We start from the raw sequence: 26,140 nt of genomic DNA, 5'->3' as shown, positions 1-26,140 counted from the left end.
ACTAATAACATAGAAATAATTATGGAAACATTTGTATCAAGGGAAACTCGATTTTCAGCTTCTCTGCCTGCTTGAGGGAGGAGTGCGTTGGTGACGTCTCGGAAACATGGAACCAATAGTAAACTGCTGAATGTGTAGTAACACGTCATTCCACAGCGGAGAAGAAACCGGTCGGGTTGAGCCCGGTTGAGCGGAGTTGCCAGCTGAAATTTCATTGCCCATCTGCTTCTTTTAGTGCAGATGTGATTGGTATACAACATAAGCTACATTTTAATTATTTATTGCCGTTTGGATTTACGGATTCATCCCAGGTATGAGCATCAAACTGTTTTCCTCTTGAACTAGGCCAGCTCAGGTTGGGCGAAACCCCGGATTAGCCCAGTGAACCGTCGCTTGTTAGCTTGATAGCTTTTTGGCTAGCTTCATTTCTTGACTGCTACACTGCTAGATTTCCAACGTTAACTGTTTAGGTTTATGGTCCAGTGTTTTAAGTTTGAGGTTGGTTTCACAGAAGGCATTGGGCAGACGGGCTTTTAGTTGTAAGGTTTAATTAAATCGTCTGTAGGCAGTACCGGGTAGCTTCATAGCATAGTTAGCATTTCTTCGCCGACCCTACCAGCTAGCCAATAACCCAGATACCGGCTGAGAAGCATCCGCTGGTTTAAAGAGTCAGGTTATCATTCTGGTCTGGTTTCGATAAATCCGTAACGATGTTTTGAATTACTGACGTCTGCATTGACATGGTTTGTTTCAGATGCGTGATGTGGTGATGGATGTTGATATGAACTTCAGGGTTAACTTTAGTACAAGTGCTGAGTAGCCCAAACCTGTCATGTCACGTTAACTTTGCCCAACCTATGATGTGTGTATTGTATTGAAATGTATTCTTCTCTGTGTAGGGTTGCTTTGAAGTTATAAGTTAGTTTTGCTTGTCAATATTGTCAACTTCAGCATTATTTTTCAGAAAAATCAGATAATTGATCACTGCTGCTAGTTGCCTTGGATAACAGCAGGTACTTCGGTAAAGTTAGACAGAAATTGGCAGATTAGCAAGATTCGCGTTTTGAGGTTCAATAAATCATAGGAGAAACGTTTTCATTGCATAATAGAGAGCTCTATCTAACCGTAGTAAGGTAGACAACAAGCTACAACCCGGTTTTCATCAATAAAAATAGGGGTGTAGTATGTTGATAGGGAGGCCCTAGATGCGTGGAGTGATTTTGGAAGCACTAGGCTTAATAACACTGAAGCTATTGAATTTTTTACCAAATAAAAATATATTATAGGCTAAGTCAGCTTTTCCAAAATTAGCAGGTGTAGTATGTTAATAGGGAGGCCCTAGATGTGTGTTGTGATTTTGGAAGCACTAGGCTCAATGAGACTGAAGCTATTGAATTTTATCCCCAATAAAAATATATTATAATTAGGCTGAACATAATTTACCAAAACAAGAAGGTGAAGTATGTTGATAGGGAGGCCCTAGATGAGTATAGTGATTTTGGAAGCACTATGATCAAACAGAGTGAAGCTATTGCATTTTTCCACCAATAAATATTGTAAATAAGGCGAGTCAGTTTTTCCATAATTAGCAGGTGTAGTATGTTGCTAGGGAGGCCCTACCTGTGTGTTGTGATTTTGGAAGCACTAGGCTCAATAACAGTAAAGATATTAAATTTGTCCCCTATTAGAAATATGTTATAAATAGGGCAAGTCCATTTTTCCCTAATTAGCAGGTGTAGTATGTTGCTAGTGAGGCCCTAGATGTGTGTTGTGGTTTTTGAAGGAGTAGGCTCAATAACAGTGAAGCTATTGAATTTTTCAACCATTAAAAATAGACTATAAACAGGGTGAGTCTGTTTTTCCATAATTAGCTGGTGTATATATACTCTTTTGATCCCGTGAGGGAAATTTGGTCTCTGCATTTATCCCAATCCGTGAATTAGTGAAACACACTCAGCACACAGTGAACACACAGTGAGATGAAGCACACACTAATCCCGGCAGTGAGAGATGCCTGCAACAACAGCTATTTCGGGAGCAGTGAGGGGTTAGGTGCCTTGCTCAAGGGCCCTTCAGCCGTGCCTACTGGTCAGGGTTCGAACCAGCAACCCTCCGGTTACAAGTCTGAAGCGCTAAAAAGTAGGCCTCGGCTGGCCCCAAGTATTATGTTGCTAGTTGTTGCAGGTTGTAGCTTGTTGTCTAACCTACTACGGTTAGATAGAGCTCTTTATTGTGCAATGAAAACATTTCTCCTATGGTTTATTGAGCCGCAAAACGCGAATCTTGCGAATCTGCCAATTTCTGTCTAACTTTACCGAAGTACAGCAGGTATGCTTGTTGTGTCCTTTAGAGTTCCAGATAAGATATCTGCTGCAGTTTCTGGTTCACCCCATGTGATCTAAGGGGTTAGGAGTGCAAGAACTGACAGTACCTCGATTAGTGTAACTAAGAATAACACCTTATAGGAAGTTTCATAATATCTGTACACTGCTATCTATTCCTGGCATTCCAAGAGATCAATGGAAGGTAAAAAATAGCCTGGCCTCTTGCGTACATGTCACACGCATTAAGAACATGTTGGACAAGTTCAGAGTGACGCACAAAGTCAACACCTTTCTCTTTTTTCCATTGTTCAACCCAGTGTGTCTAGCAGGCAGCAAACGTCAGCACGTAGAAAAACTTTGTTCCGAGTGTCTGGCCAAGGCTCACAAAGACACACTTAGTCCATCTCTCTGTCTCTCTCTGTCCCTCTTTCACTGACAACATTTGTCTTTATCTCTCCTCCCCTCTCTTCTTTATATTCTCTCCATCCTCAGTTCTCTGCTCTCACCACAATGGACGCTCAGCAGCAGCAACAACAACAACAGCCACAGCAGCAGCAGCAGCAGGCTGCCTCGATGACCTACCAGGAGTTCATCCAGCAGAACGAGGACCGCGACGGCACTCGCTTCAGCTGGAACCTGTGGCCGTCCAGTCGCCTGGAGGCCACCCGGCTGGTGGTGCCCGTCTCTTGCCTCTTCACGCCGCTCAAGGAGCGGCCCGACCTGCCGCCCGTCCAGTACGAACCCGTGCTGTGCAGCCGCGCCAACTGCAAGGCCGTGCTCAACCCGCTCTGGTGAGAAGATCTTAGAGTTGTGTACTATTTGGTTGTGTGTGCTGATGATGATTCAGATGTTTTACCTGCCATTGAGGGTCTGCTTACTTAAAATCCAAGTCCTGCATGATTGCATAAGTGTAACTGGTCATGTACAGATGTTGCAGATGTTTTTCCTGCCATGGAGGTTTTGTTTACTTATGTAACACACTGGCTCGGAGTATGTACATTCAGGGGAGACCAACGCAGTGTTGAAATAATAATAAATGAATTTATTAAAGAAAGTTAAACATAAACTAATATTTCGGAATAACGATAAGGGTGAGGTGCAAATCAGTGTAGTGTTAGTTACGCAAAAGTGAAGTGTAAGTCAGTACAGAGACGACGGTAAGCAACAAAATGAATGCCAAGCCGGGAGGAGGAGCAGCCCTGGAGTGCAGACTGAGCCGATCTTAAATATCACTCCCAATCAGGCACACCTGGGCACACAGGGGAAACAAGCACCCAGGCACGTCAGTGCCAATGGGCGGAGTTAGGACACAGCGGCCTGGGCCGTAACATATCCCCCCCCTTACTGTGAACTGTGGGCCTCTGTCACTAATCAAACCCAAAATCCCCCTGTGACGATAAAATAAACATAAATGAGTATATGCAATAACATTTCTGACTCATCCCATTATCGCCCAACACATCAGCATCCACCACCAACATACACTCTACCCTCCACCATACACTCTCCCAGGGGTCAGATGGAGACCCCACACTCACACCCATCACCACGTCTCACTCTCTAGCCCCTCGGCCACCTGGCCCTCGATTGTTCTGGAGCCTGAAAAAGTACTCTAAGAGGGACAGGGGTAGACAGACAGGACATACGAAAAGTGAAACAGGCAAGCCTCACACAATCGGGGCACGCGACAGTGCATCCGCCATAACATTTTCTATGCCACGAATATGCCGTATCTGCAAATCGTACGGCTGTAAGAATAACACCCACCGCATGAGGCGTTGATTAGGGTTTTGCAGAGAGTGTAAAAATGTCAATGGATTATGATCTGAATACACAACAATGGGATGGACTCCACCGCCTACATACACATTAAAGTGCTGTAGAGCCCATACCAAGGCGAGAGCTTCTTTTTCAATCGTTGAGTAGTTAATCTCCGTCTCATCCGATTGTAAAAGAACAGCACCGGCCCCCACCTGGCTGGCATCAACCTGGATCTTAAATGGCTTGTCTAGCATGGGGGCAGCCAAGACGGGGGCAGTACTGAGCAGCAACTTAGCATTCTCAAATGCCTGCTGGCATTCCGGGGTCCAGGCAAACTTTGCCTTACCCTTGAGCAAATTGGTGAGGGTGCAGCGGCAGTAGAAAAATTAAAACAAAAAAACTCCGGTAGTAACCGATCATGCCTAAAACCGCATTAACTCCTTTTTCGTTTGTAGGAGGTGGAAAATTATCAAGCTGGCGACAGGCACTTCCCCTGACCCACTACCTTCCCCAGATAGACTACGATTAAGCCTGCGCAAATTCGCATTTTGCTAAATTGATAGTCAAATTAGCCTCGACAAGCCTCTCAAACAAAGCTTTAAGCCTGGGAGGTGTTCCTGCCAATCACCACTACATGTCACCAGATCGTCTGAGTAAACTCGCATCCCTCAAGACCGAAATCACGCGATTCATAAAGGCGTTGAAAACTGCAGGGGGTTACGCCAATCAAAAGACATGGCGTTGTAAGAAAACAGTCCAGACTGGGTGTGACGCAGAGATCTCCTGAGCTCTTGCAGTTAAAGGAATTTGATAGTAACCCTTCAAAAGATCGCATTTGGTTACATACCTGCATGTTTCGCCCACCACGGTCTATACAGTCCTCCATACGAGGAAGGGGAAAGGAGTCGGTTTAGTGACCAGGTTTACCTTTGGTAGTCTGTACAGAAGCGAAAAGTAGAATCCGGTTTAGCGACCAATAGACAGGCGGCGTAACTGGAGTATGATGGCTTAGCCAACCCATTACTAAGCAAATACTGGACTTAGGTCATCTAAAACCTTCTGTTTAACTGCGGCTGCGGTAAAACCGCTGTCTAATTGGATTAGCCTCACCAACCTCTATATCATGTTCCATTAAGTTTGTGCAGGGCCGGTACATCGGAGAACAAACTAGGAAAAGCCAAAATTAAAGACTTAACATCACCCCTCTGATCAGCAGGCATATGACCTAACAGGCCATCAAGATTTTCCAACATCTCTGAATTTCTTAACGCGGCAACAGGATGCAGTCGTCTGGGCGACCTCATCCTCCCCTCAGCTGCCACCCTCTGAAAGAAGAGGTCGCACCCCTACAGCCAAGCGCAACCCGAACTAACCCGGATCACCCAGGCTCCTCCGTCCTGGGTGACTGAGAATAGTAGGGTTTTAATAAATTCCGCGTGACAAAGTTGAGAGGACTTTTTTCCTATTTGGTGTCGCAATCAAATAATCCAGCTCATTTACCTGACGGACCACTGTAAATGGACGGAGAATCTTGCCATAAAGGGAGAACCAACCAGGCATTGGCAACAGCGCCAATACCTGATCCCCTGCACTAAACACTCTGGACTTCGGCCTTGCAATCAAACACCTTTTTCATACGTGCCTGCGATTTGCAGAGATTTTTTGCAGCACATTGCCACGCCAAAAACAACCTAAGCCTAAAACCATCAATGAAATCAATAAGGTTGACTGGCGGCTCTGACTCTTGTAGGCCATCTTTTAGCACAGACAGAGGGACCCACGGACTTTTATGTGCGAAAACTAAATCGTTTGGACTAAAACCCAAACTATCCTGCGATACCCCGCGAGCAGCCAGCATCAACCACGGAAGACCCTCCTCCCAGTCGCGCTGGAGTTCCGAACAGTACGCGCGCAGCAAGGACTTGAGTGTAAGATGAAATCGCTCAAGAGCGCCTTGGGTCTGCGGGATGATAGGCACTACTCAGATTATGTTTTACCGAAGATGTTTCAAAACTTCAGCAAACATTTTAGATGTAAAGTTACTGCCCCTATGGATTGAACAACCCTGGGTATCGAACACTGAAATGAACTCGAGAGCGCCTTGGCGATAGACTTAGTATTGATACTTCTCAAAGGAAATGCCGCTGGGTAACGCGTTGCTTGACACATAACCGTTAACAAATAAAGAGAACCGGACTTTGAAGGAGGCAATGGGCCAGCGCAGTCAATCAACAACCGCTCAAAAGGCTGGCCCACTGCTGGGAAGGGACGCAGAAGCGCCAGGTTTAATCGCAGTTCGGTTTGCCAGCAAGTTGACAAATATGGCCAAGTCTTAATGTAAGCTGCCACCTCACGTTTCAACCTCGGCCAGAAAAAGTGCTGTAACAACCGATCGTAAGTCTTCTTAACCCCGAAATGCCCCGCTCCCTCCCCATGTACTGTTTGTAAAACCAGTTCTCTATATTTACTCGCACGACGACTGAACCAATGTGTCACACATACCATTGTTAACAAGAATAAATTTTAGCACAAGTAAGCCGTCAATAATAAAATACCCCTTATCTCGTTCGGTAGCTCCTCTTCAGGCAAGGCCGAAGCAATCAACTCAGCCAAGCCCTCATCCGCGTTTCTGAGCCTGAATAAAATCGTCACGATCAAAGGATATAGGTAAAACAGGCAACTGAGGAAGAAAAGCGTTTACCTTGAGACTCCGTCCGAGCCATTCACTACCTGCGTTGCGACTTTTTTGTGAGTCACCGCGCAAGCAGTGAAAACCTCGGGAAATGCTACGCCACACTCATCTGATCTTAAAGCCTGGACAGGCTCAGTGGTCACTACCAGAGATGCTGGCCCACTAGCCCACACTTTGTCTTTAGCAAGTAGTTTCCCCAAAAAAATCACGTCAGCGCCAGGCACTGGTAATGCTGGCGAACCGCAGCAATCACCTCCCCTCCACCAGATCGGAACTCAATACAATCCTGTGAAGGGGCGGACATGGATGTCATCCCAATCCCCGAATTAGAACACTTTTCCCGTGCTTGATTCACCAGAAAAGGTAGAACCGATTCAGATCTGAGCGTTTCCGTAGCACGGTGTCACGCCAAGATTTTACGGGTTTTGGCTCAGATGAACCCCTAATGAGGCGAAACCATCCGTGATGAATGGGCCGTAGCTCTCACCCACAGACTCATCCGCAACAGTGACCTCAGCTCTAGGCGGCTCGCTACAGGTGCTGCCGACCCGAAGCACCTGCCGGGATAGCATCACCTGCTGGACAAAATGCCTTTCCCTCTATTACATTTTTAAGTTTATACGGTGGGACAGGAACTGCGCACAAACTCCACTTGGCGGTTTAGCTTTGTTCTTATTTTTTGATTTCAACACTTCAGTCCGCTTTCCAATGCCCAACCTCCCAGCAGTAATTACAGCGATCAGGATCAGACTTATTGCGCTCAGACGAATCTTCAACTTCTGATTTCGAATTCCAATTGTCATAAAAACGAGGCGGCCCATGTTCTTCTCCAGCAGAGAAATGAGTATTAAAGTGATCTCTAGATTTAGCTTTATGCGTTAAAACATACTCATCGGCCAGCACTGCTGCTTCAGTAACCGTTTTTATTTTGTGCTCATTAATGAATGTAGCTAAGCGGTCGGGAACGATATTCTTAAACTGTTCCAATATCATTAAATCAACTAACTCCTCACGTGTGTTAATGTTAACTGAGGAACACCAGCGGTTAAAACCCAACTAGGTCTCTGGCGACCTCAGCATCGTTTGCGGTCACCTTTCCTCCAGTTCCTAAACCGTTGTCTATAGTACTCTGGAACTTGTTCATACGCTCTTAATACCGCTTCTTTTACGCTCTGATAAATTTTACGCTCGGACCCCGACAGCGCCACAAACGCATCTTGAGTACGCCCAGTAAAAGTGGTCTGAAGCAGCAGTGTACGGTCTGAGTCACTCCACTCATGTTCGTCAGCAATACCTTCAAAAAGAGAGAAAAAAATATCAGGCTCACGGTCATTAAACTTCGGCAAAAACCTAATCATATGGGACAGGTTTTTCTCCGTGCCCATTAACGACCCAGAGGAATCCCCGTCATTTTCCCTTCAGCAATTAATCTTAACCTCTCTCTCTGAAGATCGCTGTCTCGCTCAGTCTCTACTTGACGTTGTTTAAGTTTTTCCAATTCTAAATCATGTTCAATTCGTCTTTGTTCTAAGTCACACTGTTTTTCATATTCTTGTTTCTTTATTTCTGCTTCTATCGCTAATTCATTTTCTTTTTTCGCGTCTCTTTTCGCCGGGCCTCTAAAGCGTCCGGAGTTCCAGTGCATGTTTTAATTCACGTTCTTTCACATGTGCCACATTCTCCTTTTCGCGTCTTCTTTCCTCTGCCTCTAGGCGTTTTAGTTCTAATGCACGCTCCTGCTCACGTTCCGCTCTCTCTTTCTCTCGTTCCGCTGCCTCGAACCGTTTGAGCCTGTTGCTCAAAACTGAAAACCTGTTCACCATTAGGAGTGGAGGTCGCTGCTGGGCCATAACCACCGGGTGCTGGATTTATCGACATAATCATCAATTCAACTAGTTTGGATTTTATACATTCTTTCAGTTCTTGCTTTTTAAGATCTTTTGGAATATGTTCGAATCCATAATGATCAATCACTTGACATAATTGATCCTTCGTTAAACTTTCCAACAAAACCTCCGATGGAGACTCAAAAAATTCTTCAACCTTCACTGTAGGCATCTCCTTTTCGTTAACATTGATGTAACTAAGTGCGTTAACGTTAACGTTGATGTAACTGAATGCGACTCACTAATCAAAAACAATTTTACAAAGATAGACGCTATAAACAGGCAAACAATCAGGCACAGGTATTACAGCCACCCCATTTCCCCAATACAAGAGCTGCCCCGTATCTATCTCCCAAACATTTCCCTAAATATTTCCACCTCTAGTCTTCAGTATGCCCCCATACAATTGAGTTGCTCCCGCAACCCCAGCGCGTTCGACACACCAAAAACAATAAGTTAAAATAAAAAAGGCAAAGAAATAAACAGCGGTAAGCGCTTGTACCTGCAACGGGGTTCACGTTAGCTCGGTAGGTCTAACCTACCTTCCACCCACTTAACAAAAGGCACCTGTACCCAATCAACCTGTAAACTGCGCGTCAACCTTGCAGCCAAAGAAACGCACAGGCTGCCAGGCTCCAATGGCTCCCCTCCTCCACGGCAACCCAAAACAAAGCAAAACACAAACCAATCAAGAAATTACCAAGCAATCAATTTAAGTCACTAATCCAAACTAACCACTTAGCTAAACAAACAATTACTGCGTGGTACTCCCCAATTTCGAAAACACGTTTTTGCTACAACAGGTAATTTACACCCGTGAGCACAAATAGGCTACCAGAGGCAATATTTAACTTGACCAACAAATTAACTTATTTTGTAACCACCAGGAAGTTAGCTAAAAAAATTACGTACCAATTCGAACACTCACGCTCGAGGCCCCCCATGTAACACACTGGCTCGGAGTATGTACATTCAGGGGAGACCAGCGCGGTGTTGAAATAATAATAAATGAATTTATTAAAGAAAGTTAAACATAAACTAATATTTGAATAACGATAAGGGTGAGGTGCAAATCAGTGTAGTGTTAGTTACGCAAAAGTGAAGTGTAAGTCAGTACAGAGACGACGGTAACGCAACAAAATGAATGCCAAGCCGGGAGGAGGAGAACCGCCCTGGAGTGCAGACTGAGCCGATCTTAAATATCACTCCCAATCAGGCACACCTGGGCACACAGGGGAAACAAGCACCCAGGCACGTCAGGAGTTAGGACACAGCGGCCTGGGCCGTAACACTTAAAACTTCACAATTAATACTTTAAGCTAACAGAGTGCCATGGTTTGATGGTAGCTTAAAGTAGGGATCGACCGATATGTTTTTTTCAGGGCCGATACCGATATCAGTTATTACCAAAACAGGAGGCCGATAACTGATATGTAAAACCGATATGTCAGTTGTTTAAAAAGGAGGGTAGATAGTAGCCTAAAGGCGATATGCTGCAAAATCATTCAAAAGCATTTAATTATGCAAACTTTCCATTCTTTTTTTGATACACAATTGTCTATCAACTTGCATCACAAATGTAAATCCTGTGTATGATGTTAATCCAAGAGCTGAGTGATGGCAATTATTTTCATAGACTAGGCCTACACCATGGGCTTGTTAACTATGTTAAGGGACCTGTCACAAAGAGGATGCTTTGCCATCTTGTGTTTGAGTGCACGAGAGAGGGAGAGGAAGAGGTGCACGCGTGATGGCAAGTGTTACGGTTAAATAGTTTACATGGGCGTAGATTTGCGTGGGGACCGAAGGACGTGTCCACACCAATATCAAATTACGACGGAAATGTCCCCACCAATATTCAGGTTGAAATTTGGGGGCTACACAAAGAGTTAAATAATTTCTCACTTCAGTGCTGCGGATCGTCTCGTACAGATCTTGTAATGTGCAGTAGCCTATAAGGGTAAATCGCGCTGATTTGAAGTCACCTTAACTACCAGTGAGCCGCAGTCTCCTGCGCAGCGCTTTAGCGTCACTTCGGCATATGAAGTGCATCCAAATTCACCCATTCTTCTCTGTTGAACTCCTCGACAAGTAGGCTACTCGTCACACATGTGTCACACCAAAGAGCCTTTTCTCAGCTTTTAAACGGTGCTAGCTAGGCACTATTTGCTGTGATAAACAGTTCGCGAGAAAAATAAGAGATGTAATAATTATTCTCTGCGCCCATCTCCACATCCATTCATCTTGGTGGAATACACACTCTTCACACAACACAGGAAAAACCATATATCAGAATAAACAGCAGACCTTACCGAACACAAAGGTGTAATGCATTCCCGTGTATAGTTAGCTGTTCCAGAGTAATCCGGTTTTGAAATAAATTGTAGCAAAATTCAACATGGTCTTTCGGCTTTAAACATTTCTTAAAACTGAACTGTGCTTACATCGTCTAGATATCTGTAAATATTAAAATCAGAGAATATACATGCAGCTCACGGTTAAGAGTTTGTCAATGTAGCCTTAATGATTTCTTTTCACAAAATGCTAAGCATGCATGTATTTAAGTTTCTTAAACTGAGTTGTGCTTAAATGGGTCAATGCATGATTTCATAACAGACCAAATAGAAAATACATGTTAAATGTTAAATATAGCCTACATATCTGTACATATTAAAATCAGATTATGTAGGCTACACAGTATAGTTAGATCAAGTTGGACAGTAGCACATTTTAATAATTTTATATAGTGGCTGGTGAAAGAGTTGAGTGGCTTTTTTTCGGGGGGGGGACAGTTTTAAAATGGTTCTTGGGCTATTTAAGCATGCAATTTGTGTCCATATGTAGGCTTTAAGCTACACTTTTGTGAGCCTAAAAGGCACGTTAATAGCCAGCTCAGGCCGCGATTTACTTCAGGTCGGATTAAATTACGGCTGGCCCTGGGTGCCTGCCTGGTCTTTTCTGACAGTCCGTTTAAAAAAGTTGCAACTAGACTTTTTGACGCGCGCTATCGCATAATTTAGGACTTTTTTGTACTATGTAGGCCTAAGGGATAACATCCGCCAAGGTGTCCCGTCATTCACAATTAATGGACGAGGCGGAGGCAAAGAACTCGCGACGCCCAGCACCCGAGTTTGTAACTAGTAGGCTAAACAGCATATCACTAACGTGCATCAATCGGAAATTGATCCGGATCAAAGAGACAATAGCTTACAAAGTGGTGTGTTTGTAACTTCAGTGTAGATGATTGTGATTAGTTGCAACTTCAGCAAACAGCATTGCAACACAGCAAACAGCATATCACGTGCATTAATCGGAAATTCGCTAAATGAAGGAAGTGGGAGCTTTACTTATTGATCCGGATCAAAGAGACAATAGCTTACAAAGTGGTGTTTTTGTAACTTCAGTGTAGATGATCGTGATTCATTGCAACTTCAGTAGGCTACCTTCGAAAAATAGCTCCGTACAGCTGAAGCCCAGTCAGTCGGCCTCAGTGAAAAATTAATCCTAAACGTTCTGTGTTAAGTCTTCGATCCTGATTGGCTGCATTCTTGATAACTAACAAATCAGACGGTGTAGTGGGCGGGACAATGCTCTCGGCCACAGAGCAGCAAATGCAGGGAGTGAGAGACGCTTTACAGACAAAGTAGCGCGTTTCATTCTTTATCCATTTCAATATCGGCTTATCGCTGGGAAAATGACCCATACCGATTATTATAAAAATGCTAAATATCGGCCCGGCCGATAATTGGTCGACCCCTAAAGGAGTTTGGACCATTTTGCAGTTGAGGCATGTACACAATTCTGGTGATTGTGTTGAGACATTGAGACATGCACAACTACACTGTACTGGTTTTAACGGCTGAACCTCACTTTACCCAAACAAAAGTCTGTCGTAAAACCATCAGATGAAACCTTAAAGTACTGAGTAGTATTGTTATCCTGCCCTCCAACTGTGCTAAACTATTAAACTTTATTTTTACCTTTTGTGAAGGGTGCAGTCCCGTCCTTTGGCTAACGCAGGTAGAAATAATCTCCTTTACTTTCTTTGGTTGTAGGATAGGATAGACCGCCCACGATTCACATTAGTTTTGGCTATCACTGCCTGCATCAAATCGCGCATTCGCATTTAGTGAGCATCTACCATAGGCTTAACATGAGTTCTAAGCATCTTTGTATGCTCATATCTGACTTCACTAGACTATGAATGCATTTATTTAGGTTGTAAGACATGTAAAATAAATGAATGACACCGGCACTACGCACAAATTAATTTAAACTTACACCGCACTTATAACTTCTGACTAGTTCTCTCGTGTCACTGACAGTAGCTAGAATGCATCCAAAAAACACCGGGAAAAAACACTGTTCAGTCGCGCAGCACCAGTTGTGATATTTATCCTACTGAGTGTAATCGTAGGTAATGTCATGTATGGAAAACTAGTATTGTTAGGCAATACTATAAGTGTACGTCCAGGGCAGCTGAGGTGTAGCGATGACATCATCAATACGCATTTGCTGTTTTGCCGTCCAAACAAACTCACAAGGGCTTCAGTTTCAGATTTTTCCACCCTGGGAGGTTTCAAAAAAAGTGCGGTTTTCGGGCAGTGCGTTTACAGGATTCGTTTGGACGATCGGCCAAGACGAAGCAAAACCGGTGCGTTTAACCCAAAAAGCGTCTCCGTGTGGACGGGGCCCCTCAGAGGCCCCTTCATCACAGGCCAAACGGTCGTCAGTGTGTGTGTTTGGTTATGTTCATTTTTGAGTTAAAGGGGATCACTCATCCATCCTCCACTCTTGAAAGCTTCAGTCTGTAAATTGATTAACAAGACCTTACCTGCACTATTTGATCCGCCCATAGTGCTTTTATCTGTTCCTAATGATGAAAGTGATTTATTTTTTTTATTTATTAATCGTTTTCTTGCATTTTGTCACTCTGCCTTGTAGCCAAGTGGACTTCCGAGCCAAAATATGGGCCTGCAACTTCTGCTTCCAAAGAAATCCAGTAAGTATGCCCTCAGTGGAAGACACTTCCCTGACTACTGTTTGGCACGGAGCAGCTTCCTTGTGCCTAAATATCACTTAAGATACACAAATGAAATTCCTCCAGCTGTCCAAAGTTCATAATGCCTGACTTGTGATATCTGGCCGCACTGCTGGTAAGTGTACTGGGCTGTCTGGATTGATTCCCGACCCCCCCCCTCCCCCTTCTCTGCTCCTCTGTGCAGTTCCCTCCATCGTACGCTGGCATCTCAGAAGTGAACCAGCCTGCTGAACTCATGTCTCAGTTCTCCACCATCGAGTACATAGTGCAGGTAAACACACCTGCACAGCACACACACACGCACAGACACAGACTGTACTGTACACACAGATTGCACACTGTACACGTAAACGTGCACACACACACACACACCCACACACATGCATACATGCTCACCCATGCACACAGGAGAACACATGTGGACCTTAGCCACTGTTCCAGAGGCTGGCTGATAACTGCAGGCCATCAGGGGCCTCCATAGAAGAAAGAATGTATGTGAGGGTTATCAGTGCAATCCCACTGATAACCCTCACATACATTCTTTCTTCTTTTTTCTATGGATATGTGATCTGCTGTCGTTCTGCTCATAGTTTTAGGTAAATTAGTTTTGTTTTTTTCCTCTGCAGTCCTAGACAAGGTTAATTCCGTGCCCATCTAAAATGCACGATGGTCTTGTGAATGAGCAAACCCTAAAATAGTCACTTTCTTTCATATGAAGACCATTGTTGGGCTTTAGAGTGGGGACCCTAGTGGTGCACAGCTTAGATTTTAAGAAACGGTCTCAAGCACTATGCTGCCATGGTCATAGATTCATATTTTTGCTGGGAGAACCAGTGACTTGTAGTATGGATATCAGCGTATGACTTTTTTTTTTTTTTTTTTTTTTTTTCCTGAAGGTCATAGAATGATTGAAAAAAAAAAAGAAACTCACAAAGCATACAAAACACATCACCTTAGTATTCATGGTATGTTTCATGTCCTCTGCTGGACTTTGTGGCATTTTGCTAATAGCAATATGCTGCATTCTACAACATTCTGTCCATTCTACACCTTCTCTTTAAACAACCCAGTAACCAGTTGCTGCAGCTTTCAAATTACAAATCACTTTGTGCTGTACAAAGTCAATAAAGATGTCCTATTCTCTTCTATTCTGTACCATGAAACTGCTTTTTGACCCTCCTCTGTCTCTGTCCCTTCCCAGCATGGCCCCACATCCTCTCTGATCTTCCTGTACTAGAAATTTGGCTGCGTTGTCCAAAGTCAAGTCCTATTCTTTTCTCCTCTATTCTATTCTGTACCGTGAAACTGCCTTTTGACCCTCCTCTGTCTCCGTCCGTTCCCAGCGTGGCCCCGCATCACCTCTGATCTTCCTGTACGTGGTGGACACGTGTCTGGAGGAGGAGGACCTGCAGGCGCTGCGCGAGTCGCTGCAGATGTCGCTGAGCCTGCTGCCGCCCAACGCCCTGGTCGGCCTCATCACCTTCGGACGCATGGTTCAGGTGCACGAGCTCAGCTGCGAGGGCATCGCCAAGAGCTACGTCTTCCGAGGCACCAAGGAGCTCACCCCCAAGCAGATCCAGGTACCCAACGCATCCGCCATGGCGGAAATCCTTATGTAGTTATTCAGCGTCGTTGTTGGGCATTTTGGGGATTTGGTTTGCGTTTGTGGGAATTTAGACATATATTTGACGTGAAGAGGCTGTGTTTGTTGTGGTGTGTTAACGGGGGGTTTTGTTTTGGTTTGGTCATCAGGAGATGCTGGGCTTGATGAAGCCGGCCGCCTCAGGGCAGCAGGGCCGACCACTCGCTCCGTCGGACATGGCCGCCTCCTGCAGGTACACGTCACGAGAGCACCGTCCACTTCCTCTAATTCCTTCCTCGTTCACCCTCTTTCTCTCTCTCTTGTTTCTCTCTCGCTCCTTTTGTTTCCCTCTCTCTCTTGTTTCCCTCTCTCTTGTTTCTTTCTCTCTCTCTCTGTCTGTCTCTCTCTGTCTCTCTCTCTCTCTCTCTCTCTCTCTCTCTCTCTCTCTCTCTCTCTCTTCTTTCTTCTCTCTCTCTCTCTCTCTCTCTCTCTCTCTCTTGTTTCTCTTTCTCTCTTTCTCTCTCTCTCTCTCTCATATGACCAGAATCTGTTGCCACATTTGCTGGTAGACATTTTTGTTTTCTATGACGCCAGCATTTTAACTTGAGCTGTGGGAAGTGAGCGAAACACATGACTTCAGATAGTTGTGTTAAGAGTGAGGTCACCCATAGCACCCCCCCCCCAAAACACCCTCAGCATTAGAGGAAGCATGTTTGGATGTGACTAACCCCTTACTGCCTGAAGCCATTCCATTAACTCTTTCTTCTCCAACTGCCAACTTTTGCTGCCCTAACCACATTGTATGGCCTATTAACCCCTTCATGTCCAACTCACTGCTTCCCCTTTACAGGTTCCTGCAACCGGTACACAAGGTGGACATGAACCTGACCGACCTGCTGGGCGAGTTCCAGAGGGACCCGTGGCCGGTGCCCCAGGGCAAACGCCCGCTGCGTTCCACCGGCGTCGCCCTCTCCATCGCCGTTGGCCTGCTGGAGGTAAAGGGTTGCCACACACCCTTTAAGGGTTGCCAACTTTTGACCTTTAAACTCTTACGGACAGGCTTGCGTGAGTCACACATAATATGAATGATCCTGTGGTGCGTGAGAGTTGGGATTTGGCTTAGCTTTTGGTAGTAGAGTGAGGTAGCTGACTAGAGGTTCAGAAAAGCCTTTTAGAGATACGTTTTTCAGCATTGACAATCAAGAGATGTCTCTTTCAAAAATAGTAATTTTTGTATCGTCAAAATTGTCTACTGAAGTTTCACTTGAGAGTTGCTATTCCTCTCAACATGTAATGTGTGTGTGTGTGTGTGTGTGTGTGTGTCCTCTCAACATGTAATGTTTGTGTGTGTGTTTTAAATGTCTGTACATGTTTGCATTGGAACCTTCCCCCACATTTTCTCTCTCCCTCTCTCTTGCTCGCTCCCTCCCTCTCTCCAAGTCGCTAATCAATATTTGTTTCGTAACACACTGCGGATGTGTTTGTTCCTTGGCTGTACTCTGAAGCTTGATAACAGCAGTGTTAGATACAGCTTCTGCCCTCGTGGCACTTCACTCCCTGCAGCTCTGACCTTAGTCTGCTTTCAGTATCACTTCAACCACGTTGCACTTACTTACGTAATACACACACACACACACACACACACACACACACACACACACACACATACACCGACCGACCTACCTACCTGAGTCAGAACGTCATGTTTTGCAGTACTGTTGGTTGCACACAGCTGATCTGTATCTTTTGGGACTGCTTCTAAATTTGCTTCTATATGTGCATCATGCGCTTCCTTAGAGTACGTACACACACACACACACACACACACACGCATATTTGCTTCTATATTTGAATCATCTGCTTCCTTAGAGTACACTGCACATTGGTGTGTTATGACATCATGGTCATTGACCATATGTGTATTCAGTTGTGGTCTGTGAAATGGATTATTCTCTTATGCATTTCCGGGTCACATTCACCACCACTGCATTGCCCTTAGCTTGCTCTTTATCACTTGTCTCTCATCGTAATGATATACTTGGTCGTATTGTACTGAACAGGGAAGCCACAGTTTAGAGGCTCCATTTTTAATTTAAACAAGCTTTATTGTGATGGGTTGGAGATAGTCGCAAAAGTATATGTATGCCTTCACAAAACACATAAACAAATGTGTATATCCAATTTATGAAATGCATTTAATATGAAATGCATTCTTTTTTTTCCGACAAGTTTGCATTTCATATTTTATCCGTTATGTCCAATTAATTTAACACACACTTGTACAAAACATATGCACATTATGCATTTGTTATTCCATGTGTAGTATTCCTAGCTGAGCTGCAGATGCCTAAATCTGAGCACCTCTGCGTCTCTCTCTTTAGGGCACGTTCCCCAACACGGGCGCTCGCGTGATGCTGTTCACCGGCGGGCCCCCCACCCAGGGCCCTGGCATGGTGGTCGGGGACGAGCTGAAGACGCCCATCCGCTCCTGGCACGACATCCAGAAGGACAACGCCCGCCACCTGAAGAAGGCCACCAAGGTCAGCCTCAAAGATGGCCAAGTGCTCACTGGACACTGGAATGCCAGTTTGACAAACTGCTATGCATGGCTCTATGTTAATGTCAAATGTTAACGTGTGTGTGTGTGTGTGTGTGTGTGTGTCTCCACAGTACTACGAGGCACTGTCTAACCGTGCAGCAGACAATGGCCACAGCATTGACATCTACGCCTGTGCCCTGGACCAGACTGGACTGTTGGAGATGAAGTGCTGTTCTAACCTGACCGGGTGAGGCGCACACATTCAACTAAAGATTAGGAACCTGTCGTAAACCAGCTCTGTGCTAATTGACAGATTGAATGTTTGAATGATTGACTATTTGATTGATTGCGTATTCGACTTTCCTGAAATCGGACTTATCTGTTTCCTTACAAATTCGACCCACACTGTTTGAGATGCCCTACATTACAAGTGTTTATTTCTGAACCCCCATACTGCACACTGTGTTGAATTCTCCACTGACAACATCCACCATCATTGTGTTGCAGAGGCCACATCGTGATGGGCGACTCATTCAACACGTCGCTGTTCAAGCAGACCTTTCAGCGTGTCTTCAACAAGGACTACAACTCCGAGTTCCGCATGGCCTTCGGAGCCACCCTGGAGGTCAAGGTGAGCCATGACGGGGCAGCCGCACGGCGGGGTCCAAACTGACCAACACAGGCTTGTTCTGGGGACACCAAGGGCAATGCATAGTTGTTTTATTATTATTTTTTTACTTCAGTTAAATTGTTTAGTAGAGACAACTTCTATGACTTCTATTTTATGTCATTCATTCATAAGATTGAATTGATTGGGTGGATTTTCAGGACTCCTGACTATGTCAATGATGTGTTTACTCAGGAAAGCTTAGATAAGGCTATACAGCCACTGGCCATAAGAAGTGCTGTATTATTGCCGGGGCAATGATCAGATGCTGTAAGCAAATGCTGTTGAATACAAGGCTGCCCATATCTCTGCTGACCGGCTTGACTGTTCTCTAGACCTCTCGCGAGCTGAAAGTGGCCGGAGCAATCGGCCCCTGCGTCTCTCTCAATGCCAAAGGGCCAGGCGTCTCGGAAAACGTAAGTGGAGTTGAACTCACCCAGAGGAAAAAAAAAAAGAGTCCTTTTTTATAAATGAGTGTTATATGTTTTTTTTCTCTCCAGTGAGGACGAGACTGAGTCTCCATTTTGACCCTCCATTTTGACCTCTCTGTTTGCAGGAGATGGGTGTGGGCGGCACGACCCAGTGGAAAGTGTGCAGCCTCACCCCGGCCACCACCCTGGGCATATTCTTCGAAGTCGTCAACCAGGTATGCATACGGTGTTGCCCACAGGCATTTCTCAGAGAGCAGGTGTACAGCACAGTAGTCAGTCATGATTGGTTTGGGACACTTTAAATGTTTCAGATGGAATATAAAGTGTGGGAAGAATAGATAGATACGCTTATTGTTTGCTGTCAATAATTTTACAGCAGTCACAAGAAAAATAACTGAATGCTTCAGATTTGTCATTGCTCTGGGGGTATAAGCACGTGGTTTAGTTACAAACCTTGGTAAGTGGTACTCAGAGTAAGTGGTAAACCTAAACAAGAGCCCTATGACATTGTTTTGTTTGGAGAATGAAGCCATCTATTCTACAGCTCTTCTATTAGGAGGTTTACCACTTACTCTGAGTGAACTTACCCAGGTTTGTCACTAAACCACATACCCCCCTGGAGGATCCAAGTTGTTTGAAGTTTCTTCACGTCTTCAGTGTGTCTCGGTAGACGTGTTTGTTTCATTTTGTGTGTGTGTGTGTGGTGGCAGCATAACGCCCCCATCCCCCAGGGAGGCCGAGGAGCCGTCCAGTTCATTACCCAGTACCAGCACTCCAACATGCAGAAGAGGATCAGAGTCACCACCGTGGCCAGGAAGTGAGTGCACACACGCACACACACACACACACTCACACTCACAGACACACACAGAATCTCTTCTCTCTCACTCACTCACTCACACACTCCACACACTCTCTCACACACACACACACACACAGGTTCAAAGGCTAAAGCACTATTTCCTTATTTCCTGCCAGTTGCAGTCTGAATGAGACTGCCCTCTTTGTTTCTCCTTCTTATTTGTCTTTGGCGTCGTGTGATAATAAAGATGCATTAAGGTGCATTGACGGCCTTCTGCTGCCAATGACCGAGTGTGACACCTCAGGTTTTGGCTCCAGGCTGTTCGATTCTCTGGTTGTTGCGTTGTGTTTTAGTTCTAATGTCTGTATTGAAGATGGTCAATAAAGCTTGACGGCGGGATCAGGATCGGCGATTAGATGATGATTTATTGTAGATGGTACAATAATGAATAACAGAACACAGGCTAAGTCTCAAACAGTAAAACTGTGCAGAGTCTAACAGTTGTGGTTGTTATTAGAAGCGGCTGCTAAGCCTTCCGACAGAAGATGCTCCTTCAGGTCGCTTCCAAGTCAAAACCTAAGACAAAGCCTGTTATACTAAAACATACAAACGTCAGTCATGCCAACGTGGCAGGTGACAACCAGTGTACAAAACCCGGCCCTGGCCAGATGGAGATACTAGCCCGAATAGGCAGACATGCTGTCTCCCTCGGCCCATGTTATCACTGATGTTCCTTGGATGTTCCTAAACATTGGCCTGTATGACCTTCCTGCTGGTACACAGGCCTAAGGCACAGTTATGTACAATAATATGAACCTCTCCCCGTTGTATACTACACACAGATGTAACATATGAACACATCAGTGAGAATACCCCAGAATTCTACAAGGCTGTTAAGTCATGATGTGGTAACCAGCCCTTCCCAGTAACCAACACACACACACACACACACACAGTTAAGTGATGACGTGGTAACCAGCCCTTCCCAGTAACCCACACACACACACACACACACACACAGTTAAGTGATGACGTGGTAACCAGCCCTTCCCAATAGCTGGCGTTCCCTGTGTGTACTCTGGCAAGGTGCTCTTTTTTTAGTGTTCAAACTATTTGCGTAGGAGGTGCTTTTGTTGTCCATAGGCCTGTGGGTATGTATGTGCTTGTGTGTGGGGGTGTGGGTTTTTTTTCACTCTCTCTCTGTGTACATTCCGTGTGTTGTTGTGTGTTGTGTGTGTGTGTGTGTGTGTGTGTGTGTGTGTGAGTGCGTGTGAGCGTGTCACTCACCAGTTCGTTTTATGCCTCTCTTGCGGTCACAGCTGGGCGGATGCGCAGTCCCAGATCCAGCACATCGAGTCCTCCTTCGACCAGGAAGCCTCGGCGGTGCTCATGGCCCGACTGGGCGTGTTCAGGGCCGAGACAGAGGAGGGGCCGGACGTGCTGCGCTGGCTGGACAGGCAGCTGATTCGCCTGGTGAGTTTGGACGTCTTCACCGATTGGAAGGCACAGTGTGACATAGAGATGAATGAAGTGACGTGCTACTGAAATGGAAAGCTTTCTTAAAGGAAAAACATTAAGTCTTTTGGGTACTCAAGTGAGATGATGTATGACCGGTCATTTGAACTGAAAAAAACAAAATCTTTTACGTCGCATAATGAATGGTCTGTTTCTTTGCTTGCCTACAGTGTCAGAAATTCGGACAGTACAATAAGGATGACCCCACTTCCTTCAGGCTCTCGCAGTCTCTCTCCCTTTACCCACAGGTGAGTGTGAAGTTGATTCTTACATGCGTGTAGCCATTTCAAGTCAGACATACATATCTGTACACCATTGTTTGTTTGTTTGTTTTCCATTCACCAAGTTGCTCACCTGTGTTCTTCCCTCCCACAGTTCATGTTCCACCTGAGGAGATCACCGTTCCTGCAGGTGTTCAACAACAGCCCGGACGAGTCGTCCTACTACAGGCACCACTTCATGCGCCAGGACCTGACCCAGTCGCTCATCATGATCCAGCCCATCCTCTACTCCTACTCATTTTACGGACCCCCAGAGGTGAACAGGCACACAGGCACAGGGAGCACTACACACAGAGTTAGCATAGGAAGGCTCTACACATGGGCAATGGGCTGTGGAATGACTGAAGGAATTCTAGATGGATTTCTTTCTTTCTATATCTTGGTCTTTCCTTCATTACAACTCTATCTTTTTTTCCTTTCTTATATCTCTATCTTTCTTTCCTTTCTTATCTCTCTATCTTTCTTTCCTTTCTTATATCTCTCTTTCTTATATCTCTGTCTATCTTTCTTTCCTTTCTTATATCTCTATCTTTCTTTCTTTCCTTTCTTTCCTTCCATTTCTGTCCTCTCTCTCGTTCCATTTCTGTCCTTCTCTCTCTCCTTCCATCTCTCTCTTTCTCTCTCTCTATGGGGATAATTTTGTGATTTTGCCATTGGAAGAGTTGTATAGATGCTCATGTTGTCCGGTTCCCCTCCCTAGCCTGTGCTGCTGGACAGCAGCAGCATCCTCCCTGACCGCATCCTGCTCATGGACACCTTCTTCCAGCTGGTCATCTTCCATGGCGAGGTAAACTAAACATGGCCACTTTAAATGGAGGAACACGGCAACTTTTTGGGAAAGTAACTTATTTGCTAATTGAGTTAGATAAGAGGATAAATATCCTTCTCTTATCCGTGCGTGCGATTACCCAGTCGGACACCGTTAGCCTAGCTTAGCATAATTCACTGGAAGTTGGTTAGACCACTTATAGCCTATAGGTAACTTCCTGTCCCCATTTGTGATGTATGGTGGATGGTGTGGAATTGAGGACCTGTTGGTAAAGTAGAAAGACCCCTATGGCCTGTAGCTGGACACATATGGCCAGTAGCTGGACACATATGGCCTGTAGCTGACCCCTATGGCCTGTAGCTGGACATATATGGCCTGTAGCTGACACATATGGCCTGTAGCTGACACATATGGCCTGTAGCTGACACATATGGCCTGTAGCTGACACACATGGCCTGTAGCTGACCCTTATGGCCTGTAGCTGGACACATATGGCCTGTAGCTGACACATATGGCCTTCAGCTGGACCCTTATGGCCTGTAGCTGACCCTTATGGCCTGTAGCTGGACCCTTATGGCCTGTAGCTGACCCCTAATGGCCTGTAGCTGGACATATATGGCCTGTAGCTGACCCCTATGGCCTGTAGCTGGACACATATGGCCTGTAGCTGACACATATGGCCTGTAGCTGACCCCTATGGCCTGTAGCTTGACCCCTATGGCCTGTAGCTGACACATATGGCCTGTAGCTGGACCCTTATGGCCTGTAGCTGGACACATATGGCCTGTAGCTGACACATATGGCCTTCAGCTGGACCCTTATGGCCTGTAGCTGACCCTTATGGCCTGTAGCTGGACCCTTATGGCCTGTAGCTGACCCCTAATGGCCTGTAGCTGGACATATATGGCCTGTAGCTGACCCCTATGGCCTGTAGCTGGACACATATGGCCTGTAGCTGACACATATGGCCTGTAGCTGACCCCTATGGCCTGTAGCTTGACCCCTATGGCCTGTAGCTGACACATATGGCCTGTAGCTGGACCCTTATGGCCTGTAGCTGGACCCTTATGGCCTGTAGCTGACCCCTATGGCCTGTAGCTTGACCCCTATGGCCTGTAGCTGACACATATGGCCTGTAGCTGGACCCTATGGCCTGTAGCTGGACCCCTATGGCCTGTGACACATATGGCCTGTAGCTGGACCCATATGGCCTGTAGCTGGACCCCTATGGCCTGTAGCGCTGACACATATGGCCTGTAGCTGGACCCCTTATGGCCTGTAGCTGACACATATGGCCTGTAGCTGACACATATGGCCTGTAGCTGGACCCTTATGGCCTGTAGCTGGACCCCTATGGCCTGTAGCTGACACATATGGCCTGTAGCTGGACCCTTATGGCCTGTAGCTGGACCCCTATGGCCTGTAGCTGACACATATGGCCTGTAGCTGGACCCTTATGGCCTGTAGCTGACACATATGGCCTGTAGCTGACACATATGGCCTGTAGCTGGACATATATGGCCTGTAGCTGACACATATGGCCTGTAGCTGACCCCTATGGCCTGTAGCTGACACATATGGCCTGTAGCTGACCCCTATGGCCTGTAGCTTGACCCCTATGGCCTGTAGCTTGACCCCTATGGCCTGTAGCTTGACCCCTATGGCCTGTAGCTGACACATATGGCCTGTAGCTGACCCCTATGGCCTGTAGCTGACCCCTATGGCCTGTAGCTGACCCCTATGGCCTGTAGCTGACACATATGGCCTGTAGCTGATGTGTTGATGTGTGCTGCAGACCATTGCCCAGTGGAGGAAGGCTGGCTATCAGGAGATGGCCGAGTACGAGAACTTCAAGCAGCTGCTGCAGGCGCCGCTGGACGACGCGCAGGAGATCCTGCAGACGCGCTTCCCAATGCCACGCTACGTGGACACAGAGCACGGCGGCTCACAGGCCCGCTTCCTGCTCTCCAAGGTCAACCCGTCGCAGACCCACAACAACCTGTACGGCTGGGGCCAGGTAAGGAGATTGGATGTCTTGCCGAACCGTTTCACTAGCTTGTAAACAAATCCACGTGCTTTATCTTTACCTTTTTCCACAGTTTGAAATAGCATAATGCACAATTTCTCCAGCAGAGGGGAAAATATAGCTAATCCTGCCAAGTTTCCCTAAGCACATTTAAATGTACAAACACACACACACCTACAGAACATTTAAACACAACTGCCCAGTGCCCACACATACATTTCCACTACATTCCCAATATGCAAATATGCACAGAACTACCAGTTCAAATCTATACAGACTATACAGTCTCTCACACACACACACACTTTGTTATTTTATGTAAATATGGCACCTCTCACTCAGAGTTGTAATCTGTGACTAACCGATGGTGTGCTGTGCGGTCTGTGTTTCAGGAGTCTGGTGCCCCCATCCTCACAGACGACGTCAGTTTGCAAGTGTTCATGGACCACCTCAAGAAGCTGGCCGTATCCAGCTCTGCCTAAACACCCCCTTCCCAGCCTTGGACCAAATGAATGGAGTGTCTGTGTCTGTGTGTGTGTGTGTGTGAAGCAGATTGCAAAGTGTGGTTGTCCTGAGTTAAGGTGGATCCTGTATTAACATTTCCATTTCCGAAGGAAAAAACATAGTCTTTCTTCTATGGAAAGGCTTGTTTGTTTGTTTGTTTGTTTGTTTGTTTGTTTGTTTGTGTTTCACCTGTATGTCCTTTAAAACGTCTACTGAAAGTCATACTGGACCTCAGATGAATTACTGGTAGTGAATTTTTTGTTTGTTTGTTTTAACCATCTATTTTTTTTCGTTAACATTCCACAGAACTAGATAATTATGATTTATGTGTTTTTGTTTTGTGTCCTTTTAATTTTTGCCTGTTTTTCTATAGCCCCAGCCACTTAAATAAATTGTTCAACGATTGTTATAATGTTCTGATGAATGAAGGTCTATAGTGTAGCGATACAATTATATGAGATGATGTATATAAGACTTGATTGTTCGATGAAGAACATTGGGAGTTGGCAAAGTTCCTTGCCGTGTTGCTTTCCACCTCAATCATTCCACTTTTATATGAAAACCATGTTTTTCTTACCCCTGTCTCCCCCTTACAAGTGAATGCCCAAATATGTGGAACTGCAACCACTGCACCCACCCATATTACTGGGTGAGATGCATGAATACTTAGCTATAAGATGATGACTAGCACCTTTGTATTAGTCTTCTTCCAGTCATTAATAATATTTAAGAGTCTGAAAAGAACCGTGTTATTGGTACACTGTTTATTAATTAGCTTTTAAAACTGTAATGGGAATGTTAATTTGTCCAGACCTGACCATGTATGTCACAATTCTATGCATAAAGTTTATGTCAAATGTAAAAATATACTTGGTTGATTCTTTGTTCCCCCTAAGTGTCATTAATAGTTATATAAGTGAAAACATTGATTTAAGAAGGCTAAATCGCAAAGCGGCAGCGGAACAGGTACTTTTATTTGGTATGGTTATAATTTGGTTTGTCCACACTATTTATATTTTGGTTTGTCCACACAACCAAATAAATAGATATTATGTTAATATAATAGTCATCTAGGCAAGGATAACATTTGTGATTATAGGTTTTATTTAAGTTTATTTTGACTATTTATCCAGAGAATTAGCCTGAGTTGTCTTCACCTGTCATTTTCAGCCATAGCCTAACCACAGACAGTAAAATCAAAGACAATGAATGCGTAGCAAGATGGGTCGTCCTAGTTCATGTCTATGAGGGCAAAGTGGAGTTCAGTCAGAGACGGGCTCTGGTTCAGTTCCCGCCTGCACAGGGGCGTGTCACTGACGT

At 45.3% G+C, this 26,140-nt stretch overlaps 1 protein-coding gene across 1 annotated transcript; it reads left to right on the top strand.

Annotated features, from left to right (window-relative positions):
* Positions 1 to 148: 148 nt before the first annotated feature.
* sec23b (SEC23 homolog B, coat complex II component) lies at positions 149 to 25,685 on the top strand. The gene is made up of 19 exons (XM_048247243.1): positions 149 to 311; positions 2,817 to 3,115; positions 13,608 to 13,665; positions 13,889 to 13,975; positions 15,048 to 15,284; positions 15,457 to 15,539; positions 16,137 to 16,281; positions 17,668 to 17,826; positions 17,957 to 18,072; positions 18,333 to 18,456; positions 18,828 to 18,908; positions 19,049 to 19,138; positions 19,634 to 19,740; positions 21,045 to 21,198; positions 21,411 to 21,488; positions 21,616 to 21,777; positions 22,222 to 22,308; positions 24,086 to 24,307; positions 24,709 to 25,685. The coding sequence occupies exons 2-19, from the start codon at positions 2,835 to 2,837 to the stop codon at positions 24,796 to 24,798; spliced, it is 2,361 nt and encodes a 786-aa protein (XP_048103200.1). The 5' UTR covers positions 149 to 311; positions 2,817 to 2,834; the 3' UTR covers positions 24,799 to 25,685.
* Positions 25,686 to 26,140: the final 455 nt, after the last annotated feature.

Source organism: Alosa alosa, chromosome 7 (assembly GCF_017589495.1).
Source record: "Alosa alosa isolate M-15738 ecotype Scorff River chromosome 7, AALO_Geno_1.1, whole genome shotgun sequence".
Classification (NCBI taxonomy): Eukaryota; Metazoa; Chordata; class Actinopteri; order Clupeiformes; family Clupeidae; genus Alosa; species Alosa alosa.
The sequence above is the reverse complement of the archived record's forward strand: the minus strand, read 5'-3'. Positions and strand labels throughout refer to the sequence as shown.

Coding starts and splice junctions, on each gene's coding strand:
- sec23b (XM_048247243.1), top strand. CDS start 2,835: ATGGACGCTCAGCAGCAGCAACAACAACAACAGCCACAGCAGCAGCAG. Junction 13,976..15,047: donor CCATCGAGTACATAGTGCAG/GTAAACACACCT, acceptor GTCCGTTCCCAG/CGTGGCCCCGCATCACCTCT. Junction 18,457..18,827: donor GAGCCACCCTGGAGGTCAAG/GTGAGCCATGAC, acceptor ACTGTTCTCTAG/ACCTCTCGCGAGCTGAAAGT.